Source organism: Anopheles gambiae, chromosome 3 (genome assembly GCF_943734735.2).
Source record: "Anopheles gambiae chromosome 3, idAnoGambNW_F1_1, whole genome shotgun sequence".
Classification (NCBI taxonomy): domain Eukaryota; kingdom Metazoa; phylum Arthropoda; class Insecta; order Diptera; family Culicidae; genus Anopheles; species Anopheles gambiae.
Window position 1 is genome coordinate 16,037,059 of NC_064602.1, and position 10,298 is coordinate 16,047,356.

The following is a 10,298-nucleotide window of genomic DNA, read 5'->3' on the forward strand; positions in this document are numbered from 1 at the left end:
TCTCGGAAGTTAGATAAGAGTCTTTAAGTATATTGTTAATAGAAGATTTCTTAAGGTATGCTACTAACGACACAGTGGGCGACAAGTCTATGCTCTAAAGCTCATGGTTTTGTAATTGATGACTAATTCTCAACCTAATAATCAGTTCTTCGTCCAAGGGCCATATTAGTACAAGAAACAAAATACCTTCGTTCTTGTATTATTAGACCAGGAGTCGAGAGCAGCCCTCGACAGCATTTACAGACGTATTCTATGCTTGCAGTCTAATAATCTCAAAATTGAATTAATGATAGTTTAAAGATTCATAGTACAGTCATCAACTCGTATGACTTAACAATATGCCCGTTATCGGAACAAGCCTCATATGGACCATTCACTCATACCAAGGACTGATTATTCGGCTGCGTGGTACTGAATAAAGTCTCTAAAATCTGTACAGGCCGGCATGCCCGCGTAGGACGTTAAGCCAAATAGAAGATATTTTTTAGTCAATTTGTATGGAAATGTAAACTTTTTAGTTCATTTTCTCGAACTAAACCGAAATTATTGAAAAATTCTGATTTTTTTGCCTACTGAAATAAAAAAAATAAACATGTCTCAATACTACATATTTGTAGAAATTGGGCTATTTGGGAGACTTCTGCACCATGGGACCTATGCAACTATTTAACAGTCTGTGTGTATCTAAAACTGTATATAACTATATAGTCAGTCAAGATGGCTAAAATTATTGTATGCATTCAAGATCTAAAGATGATCTTGAAGGTCCTTAAAAAGAAAGAAAAATAAAACGAATGGAATGCAACAAGACCCAAGTGCCTGGGAATCACACAGATCGACAACCATAACACCATTTCTGCATGATTGTCGCGGCGGCATTGTAAATCGCACGTTTATTGCGAAATGTAGTGTACTGCGGCGTTACAGCCCCATCCCGTCTAGGCCCTATGCAAACATACGCTCTATGGCGAGTGTTTTATGTTGATCGTGGTGTAAAGGTCTTTATCATCTGTTTCGTGGTCGTCCAATGATATCCAATGATTCTGCTGGGGTTGTTCAAGGTAGCAGTCGGTGTATCGTTAGCTGTTTTAGATATTTTAAAGGAGGTTAACGTCTGTGCGGAATTCTTTAGTGAGATTTAAATTACCAATGATTGAAAATGATGTTTTTTTCTTTAACTTGATCCTTAGTTACTAAAATCATTTTATCTAAATGACACTAAACTTCTAACGGAACCTGATTTGTTTATCAACTGAAATGAACCAACGTCAGCTAGAGCAAACATACTAACGATAATGATAGCTTTTATAACAACCATAGCAAGTGCATAGTTAAGTGTTTAACAACCGGAACTAAGCTCATCGCCCTTTGTACTTGGAGCTAAATCCTTGGAGCTGGCTCCCCGGGATGTTGTTCCCCGGCATCACTGAGGGCAAAGAAACTGAACCCTGATGAGGCAATTGCATTTCGATTACTTAAATGGAAAAAAATCGTACCAGTGATCGTTTTATATCTACAATGAGGCTAAAGTACAAAACGATAACACAAGATTAATCGAAGGGTAGACTGAGAGAATTATAGAGACGAACACTTGCCAAAACTACCGTTAGTTAACCGCTAAAATACAGTAGAAATGTACCAAAATACTACCAGAAATACGCTCTTGGAAGTATATTTTGCTGATGAGTGAATTATTCAATAACCAATGGCAAATTTTTATCACTTTTACAACAAAATGGAGCAACGGTGCTATCACGACTCGGAAACTTGGCTATACGATCCTACACCTCAATGGACAGGTATCGCTCGAAATGATAAAGAAGGCAGCCTATTTATATCAGTACTATTTTTATTTACATCGCTTTAAAACAAACCTACAACTTAACGACACTTTATATTCATAGCTTACTTAATAATACATTCAATTTGGAGCAGCTTAAAGTGCGATACCACCAGCGTCTGCTTTGCATGTCAGTTACTATTTTAAAACACACACACACCACAACGTCCGGTCCAATACCGGACACGGGCACTGCATAATCTACTTCTGGTCGCATGACTTTGCTAGATTGCTATTTACATTCAAACTGCTCGGTGAAGCGCAAGAACTGCCCCGAACCTGGAATAGTAGCGCGGGGAGGTTGGGAGACTTGTAGCTGGTAAGTTTAGAGCGACACGCATGCCACGGCGGTTCCAGTGAAGCGAACCCAACAGGCTCTCTCGTTCAAAAGGTAAAAAAAGAACGCCGACAACAACTATTTACAACACCCTAGGTCTGCGTGTAGATATCCGGTTTGTAGCTGCCACAGCGTGGAAAGTCCTTCGGGGCCTGTTTCATCTCGTCCAGCTCGCCCACCTGCAGCACAAAGCTCATGCCGATGCCGAGATGCCACTCGAAGTGACAGTGTACCAGCCAAAATCCTGACGGGGTGATTGCAGAGTGACAGCAAATGGGCAAAAAGGAACAAAAAAAAATATGGGCGTAAAATTAAAATGTGCATCCTGCCTCCCTGTTTCCATCGGTACTTCCCCGTACCACCTACCTGGATTGTCCGCCCGGAAGCGTATGCGGGTGTAGCCGCGCGACGGCACCGACACGGTGTCCTTGTACGGAGGGTTATGGTCGCTGGGCATGGTGCGCGAGTACCGGCGAGCCCGCTCGACAAAGTCTACCTTTTCGCTTTGCGTCCCGAACTGGGGCAGCTGGCCCATCCCCGTCACGATGAACCGATGGCCGTGCAGATGAAACGGATGGTACAGGTCGCGTACCACTGCGGGTGGGGACAAAAAAAGTCAATCGATTAGAAATAAAACAAAACTGAAGTGGCACGCGCGTTCGACCGCGCTCGCGCACCTTCCGCGTCGTCGATCAGCGACATCTCGACCACGTCATTGAGGGCCACCTTCAGCCGGTGCAGGCAGAAGCAGGCGTGGTGCGGTTTGCACCGGGCCGGCCGGTGCGTGTTGTTGCAGAACATCCCGTCGCCGCCAATCAGTTCCGGTTGCGTGAGCAGCGGAAAGTCCGGGAACACCATGCTGATGTTGTTCGTGACGCCGATGTTGTTGAGCGTAAGTACCACGGCTGGGTGTAAAAAAATGGACACACCAACGTCACATCACATTATTCCTGAGTGTGTGTGTGTGTGCAAGGGGAAGAAGGGAAGGGTCACTTACTCATGTACCGGACGTAACCTTGGTCGGAGAACAGTACCGCCGGGTCGGCAGTGAACGTGTTGAACAGGATGCGGAACGTTTTGTTCGGTGCCGCATCGATCAGGTCGTCGTCCCGGTGGACCTCGTGCGATTCCAGATCGGCCACACACAGATCGTCATCGCCCGGTACGTAGCACGTGGCGTTCGGGTTGTTGAGAACCTTTTGGAGGAGGGGGAGAACAGGAACAGTCACGATTACATCACGGTTTGTTCGATGGTGCGGCGCGGCGAGAAGTGGATTCGTTATTAATAATGACGGCGTGTTGTGGCTGTTTTTGTTTTGTTCTACTTGTTCTTTTTAGCGTGGAACGAGGTACAGAGTCTTTAGTTGGAGTTTGCTATTAGAACGGTGTCTAAAGTAAGACCTTTCAAGAGTGTGTAAGTATTGATCGCCACTCGAAAACGAGAGTGGCTTCGAGTGGCCGTCCGCGGGGGACTTTTGCTGACGAATATGGTTCTTTCGTCCCGGGAGCGCTTACTTTCTATTTCGATGAGGCAATTATGCTACTGGTTGTGTAAAAAGAGTACTCAAAAGGTAGCGCTAGATGGAATGGAGAGGGTTTAAAGACGCACAGCACGTTTGTGTTGCACTTATTTGTAAGTACAATCAACGCAGTTTTACACCAGATAATATAGTTATCATTGTTTTGAACGTTTTATGTATTGTTTTGTATTGCTGTCTATTTCACTTACATTTCAAGTTGTTTACTTTATACGTGATAGAAGATAAAAGGATTAAGGAGTAAACACAAATTTACTCTTAATGCGATAAAATTGGCAATAGTTAGTACATTGGATAGTTTCAGGCTGAGCGCTTCTTGAGCTCCATACACATCATGTATCCTAGTAACCAATCTAGTACGATGCTGTAGGATATCTTTAGTACTTTAGTACTAATGAGTAATGGAACATCATTTGGCTGGGGTAGACTTTATCAAGTATTTAAATGTTTACTAGTCAATGGATCAAGGCTCCAATTTCGTCACTTCAACTATAACTATAGGATAAAAACATGTAAAAAATCTAAATTATATCTCCTGTTCTATGGATTCTTGTTGCAAACATATGCCATAACCTTCAGTTGTTTTAACATACATAGACATTTCCCTTTGATTGCTTCACTGGAATCCTAATGTGTTAATAAATAAAAAAAAGGAAGAAAGAAGATAAATTATGCTTCTATGAGCACCTCTTCGTGCGCCCTAATCCTGCCATTTTAATCATGACCTAAGGCAAACGTTAAGGCATTTTAATGCCCTAAGGCAAATGTTTATCATAACAATTCGTTAAATTGTGCACATCCCATCTACGTGGCAATGACCTTGATAAAAGTATGTTGCGTAAAATGGCAACACATCTACTAGGAAACACCAATTCCTGTTACTAGCGCCTGAAGGTATGCAAAGTACCGTTTTGTAATTTGAACTAGCAAGTTGCGTCATGCATTGTTGAAGTATTGCCGGTATTTCTTTAAAAAATACTGTTTTATTATAGAAAACATTAAAGTAAAACTTAATAAAACTCAGAAAAACACACACAAAAAATAGTTTACACTTTCATCTACCAATGTAAAGGGGCCATAAAGAACAGTTGCTTAGTTTGTATTGCACTAAGCTTTTGCAATAGGTTACAATACTAAGCACTACTGGCTGTGGGATCAGATCTAATCCAATATTCAAATTGAAAATACCATCAGTATCTATTGAATATATCCGATAAGAGCTTCTTATGCACGTGTTAATTATACCTCTAACGGTGACACTGACTGCCACTGAGCACAACTTTTTTAGAACACTTCTTAAACTTAGAATTCTAGCTCAATAAAGAATTTAAGTCCAATGAAAATAATTAATATATTCTCTCTTTTTGTACAGCGACGAGCTACACCGCAAATAAAGCGCCCATTTCTCATCACACACCTACGCCCTACGGCTACAAGCGGATGTATTTCGTTATTCTAATAAATGAAGCTATTTACCGATCGCTTAGCAGCCGGATGGGCGGCAAAAAGCGGCAACAAAATAAACCAACAAACCCCGAAGCTGGTTCTTGGATCAGCGTTTTGGGCTGGGCGATAAGTGGGCGATAATGATTAAACGATGAGACCGGGCTGGGAGGGGGGTAGCAAAATGAATGAAAAAAGAAAAGCCACTGGTCAGCTACAAACACATAATGAGGCTCGTTTGTTTCCGTTAGCACCTGAAGAAAGAAACTCATTTGCCACGGGGCGTATATTAACCGCCTCGATCAGTTCCTACGCTCACCGTTCGTTGAATAGTTTGTTAGTGTGTGTGTGTTATTACTTGCTTTTTTATCTTTTTTTTCTAACGTACAATTTAGACAGTAAGGTTCGGTGCACCAACGCGCGCACCAACAGACACGTTGACACGATCCACGTGGGAATTCGCTTGAAGCGAATGCACGGATGGCACGTGGGTGACGATTAAACGTTTACTTACCGTGCCCGATGGGAAGCGGTCGTCCCAGCTGGGAGGCGTACGCTTCGGGTAGGCTAGAACCTCTTCCTGTACGGGGTGCGCTTCGTCCTCGTACGATAGGACGGCAAACTCTTCCCTTCGCTCGATGTTACAGAAGCCAATGGCACGGACCCTCACCCAGTAGGTACCTGTTGGAATGGGTACAGTTTGGGAGGGTTTGGGAATTAGTTGAACATCAGTGGCAAGTGAGCGTTGCAGGGGTAAAGGAATTGGGTACTGTACCTGGTTTCTGATTTGCCGACAGCACAAAGTCGTACCGTTCGCCCGAGGTGGAGATGAGCGTGTCGACCATCGTGGGCTGCACGGCGCCTCCATCGGTTGCGATGAGCTGCATTCGATGCTTTTCAATCTATCGGGAAGTGAATGGGATTTGGGGTGCAGGAAACAATTGAACCCAATTGGATGATGTATTTCAAATGGAAACGGGATTTAAATAAAAAAGAGAGTCTTTTTTACGTTTGCAGCGAGGATAAAATAAAGGAAAATTTTCACAAATTAGCTTTACCTACTAAATCAAGCTGTTATTAGCCAAGAGGCATGCTTTTTGTGAGTGTGGGTTTTGCAGTTATTTGTGGATTAAGCGTTGGTTTTCAGGAAGTTTAAACACAATGTTTTCGCCGGTCCTAGAAGCAGCGTACTGGCTAGTATTATTCGTGTGCGTACTAAGTCCCAGAAAATATACGCACAACTCGTCAATTATCAACGATTTTTAGCATTGTGCAATGTGGTATTCATTCGCGCAAACAAAATCACCATCAAACGATATCAAATCAGATTGTTGAAATATATTGCCCGCAAAGCTGTGCAATCTGAGAATATAATTGTCCATAAAGATTGCATTATATTTTGTAAAATAAGCTGACAGGAGAGTACTTTTGGAACAGTTTTATTCAATTTCAAAGTGTGGAATTTCTCTTAATGATTTTGTTTTTACTTTCATGCCTTTTTCATCGACACCAGTCAACTGATACGAAAAGTACTTTTTCTTAAAATTTCGTGCGGTAATTACGTTTAAGCTTTTAAAAAGACTATCAATAATGTTGTTAAAATTTTCTAAGAACACGGCTTGGATCGTGTCGTTCAAAAAGTTGTAAATGTATCATCATTATTATAGTTATCTGAAGTATTGAAAATAATACTCCTCATCTTCTGATATAACCATCATAAATATTTCGTGCATGTGAAATACCCATTGAAAGGGTCGGTATCGTGGTACAGTCGTCGTCAACTCGTACGGCTTGACAACATGCTCGTCATAGGTTCAAGCTCCGAAAAGACCGTGCCCCCATACGTAGGATTGAATATCCTGCTATAGGAGTAATCAAAAAGTCAGACAGGCCTTGACCAACAACGGTTGTTGTGCCAAAGAAATAGAATAAGAAATAGAAACTCAATCAAATTGACAGTAAATCATAAAAAGAAGTATTTTGTACGTGAATTTAAAGATTTATGACATATATTTCCCACTCTAACTATACTACTTAGCATTGATATGATTCGCTAATGCGAACTCTTCAGTAAAAGTAAAAATTAAATTAAAATAACTTTATGTCCTAAGAAACAAGTTATGAAGAACTATTATACAAGATTATACAAAAACCAAAAATAAATTAAAAGATAAAAACCAGTAGTTCATAAATATTTTTGTAAGCCACGCTTATACAAGCCTATAAATGCAGAGAACCAGTGAGAATTAATATTTATTTAACAGTAACTAGTTCATAAAGCTTGAAAAGAAAATCCATCGTAACTAGTAATTTTTGCACATTCAATTTAACCTCTTCTGGGATTAAAATATTATCATAACGATCGGATGTTTTAAAATAGTTTTTTGGAACAAATCTTTCGTTGTTTGCTATTTACTATTACTATAAGTTACTTTTTACTTTTTCTACAGATGTTTCACGATATACGCTATTGATGCGGACCGGAAGCAATAGCTAATTACTAATGACTCTTTAGTAGCTTTAATTTATTATTTTTATTATCTTTAATTAGCAACAGTAACTAGTAATATTATTGTTGGTAATTAAAGATAATTAATTATATTAGCAAGTTACATTATATTATACGCTCTACTTGATTCCACTAACACCTCCAATTATTGCTGCTTTAATTGTAACTTTTTTTTATATAAAATAACCTTCCCCAATTGACAACAATCATTCTACTTACTTGTAGTTGAAAGGGACAAAATTGACTGCCACTGCTCACCAGGCGAAACCGGTACCGGTAGCCCTTCTTCACCCGATACACTGTCAACGGTGCCTGCGTCTGTAGTTCGTGTTCCTCTTCCTGCACGAGTAGCCAAAGAAAGTGTTGCGATCACAAACAAAAACCAACAAAAAACTGTCCACTTACATCAAAATGTCGCCCTCGCCCATTGATCAGTATCGAGTCCATGCGCACCGTGCTGCTCTGCAGTCCCGGCACAAACTTCTCCACCAAATCCAGCGTCCAGTCCGAGATGATGATGTGATGCTCGGTCAGATCATAATCGTATAGATGGTGATTGATGTCGGTGGGCGATCGTATCACAAACAGCCCATAGTGCCCGTTCGCCTTCTGATGGCCGGAGTGTGAGTGGTACAGCTGGGTGCCCGGTTCGGACGCGTTGAACGCGTACCGGAAGGCGGCCCCGTTCGGGATCGGACACTGCGTAATCATTGGCACGCCGTCCATCCACGGTGTATCGTACTGGTGGGCACCGTGCCAGTGAATGGTCGACTCCAGCCCCTCCATGTGGTTCACCACGTCCACCACGATCAAATCGTGCCGGCAGACGTGGATCGTTGGGCCCGGGATGCGCCGGTTAAGGGCCAGTACGCCCCGCTCCATACCGTCCGCCGTGATGCACTGCGGGTGAAAGCAGTGGCTTCGATTGCCCCATCGGCAATCGCCACACGCACTGGAGTGGGGAGGGACATATCATGATCGTGGCGTTGGCCCGGCTGACGACACCATACTTACGATCCCATCGCCGCATAATGTTCCGCAATCCAGCGAAAGTAACACACACGCGGGGCTTCCCGTTCCGTGCAAATACGATCACACTCGGCACCATCGTGAAATTCGGCAAGGTGCAGTGGAACCGGTCGGTCTTTGGCCGAACGAACTGCGTCGAGAAACTGTGGCCCAGCCATAAATTTACCCACCGAAGGAAACACTACCGAGGGGGAACGAAAATAGAGAATCAATGCACTACTGTGACCGCTATTAACCAGTCAAGCTAAAGCACACACACACTCACCCGCCTTCGGGTAGGACAGATGTCGAACGACAAACACTAAGCACACCGCTCCCAGGAGCAACCAAACGGGGAAGTAATAGCACCATTTCCGTTCCATCCTTTCACCGCAAGTGATCGTCACGAAATGATGCATCGTCGGGTTGGTCGGTTTGGTAACTTTGTGGTACCATCGATGGAATTTTGGAACTTTAGCGTTATCACCATCCTGACGTAGGAATGTCGTCTAATCAATCCCTCTCACCGCGCACTCTGACACCCTTGTTACATCAGATCGGGGTTTGGGGAGCAACCGAAAACTGACCCAACGTTCGGGCCCGTTGATTGGGGTGCGCGTGATTTATTAAGAGTTCGTTAATGAGCGTCTGGTTGGGTCCCGGCGAGCGATAACAGCGTCTGCCCGTTTGTGTGCAATTTAATTTGAGACACGGAACAGAGCAAAACGGAAATGTAACAATGTTTTAATTGGAACGATTTGCCGACGGGGTTTGTGACATTAATTATTTATTGGGGTGAGTGCAAAAAGGAAAGCTAAGACTTTTGCATTGAAAAAGATCGTTCAAGGTGAATGCATTGGCAGTTGTTTTACTGCAAAAGGATGAGTTTTGATAATTTTAATTAAGTGAAATAGAAGAAAAAGACTTTATCAGAATGTTATTATATTTTAAACATACTTGCAGAAGCGACCTTGTTGCTAGGTTAATATACCAAACATTAAAACAATGTCAATTAGCATCAAAACCATTTCTTGAATCGTGTGCTTTGATGTAAACTTTGCTTTGTTTGATTATTTCCATGATTTGATTTTCCAGCTTGTCACACATTTTAACAAGCGTCAAGCTAGTTTCACCAACAAACGAGATTAAGAAGCTGAGACTAAACCCCGTTCTACACAATAACGACGATTACGTTTTCAAGCGATCAAGCGATCAATCGTGCAGACGCGGGTCGACACAAAACTTTCAAAATTAAAAATCTTTGCCCTAAGCTTTGATCCTCGCATCGGAGCAGGCGACGACGACAAGGAATAGAAGTTAGTGTTCTTCTTCCAACAACAAAAAAACGACACTCACATACAGACGTTGTTTGCGTTTCGGTCCTATCGCTCGATTAGCGCACCAACATGGCAAATGTTGCTGTAGGTTCGGTACAAACTACGACGCGCCATTGCTTCCCCCATATCAGCAGGGCGACCTCACAGCATCAGCAGGCTACACAACGTAACATGGTTCTTTAATTAATTTCTACAGCGGCCGCGATCCGGGTGCGATGCGTCGAAAAGTTTTTAATTGTAACTTTGCCGTTCCCCAACATCCCCCGTTACAGCGAATGACATCTTA

The 10,298-nt window shown here is 42.5% G+C and overlaps 1 protein-coding gene across 1 annotated transcript; it reads right to left on the reverse strand.

The window, feature by feature from the left end:
• Positions 1-1,829: 1,829 nt before the first annotated feature.
• On the reverse strand, positions 1,830-9,317 carry LOC5668122 (uncharacterized). The gene is made up of 10 exons (XM_001688542.2): positions 8,962-9,317; positions 8,682-8,877; positions 8,073-8,619; positions 7,887-8,006; positions 5,934-6,060; positions 5,673-5,839; positions 3,175-3,373; positions 2,855-3,082; positions 2,544-2,771; positions 1,830-2,421 (listed from the first exon to the last, which is right to left on the reverse strand). Exons 1-10 carry the CDS (start codon positions 9,092-9,094, stop codon positions 2,270-2,272), a joined length of 2,097 nt encoding a protein of 698 aa, XP_001688594.2. The 5' UTR covers positions 9,095-9,317; the 3' UTR covers positions 1,830-2,269.
• Between the last annotated feature and the right edge of the window lie 981 nt (positions 9,318-10,298).

What these genes read in the sequence shown, in the direction of transcription:
- LOC5668122 (XM_001688542.2), bottom strand. Translation starts at nt 9,094, where the DNA reads ATGCATCATTTCGTGACGATCACTTGCGGTGAAAGGATGGAACGGAAA. An exon ending in TCTGTCCTACCCGAAGGCGG is followed by an intron (nt 8,878 to 8,961) that starts GTGAGTGTGTGT and finishes CCCCCTCGGTAG; the next exon opens with TGTTTCCTTCGGTGGGTAAA. An exon ending in ACCGCTTCCCATCGGGCACG is followed by an intron (nt 3,374 to 5,672) that starts GTAAGTAAACGT and finishes CTCCTCCAAAAG; the next exon opens with GTTCTCAACAACCCGAACGC.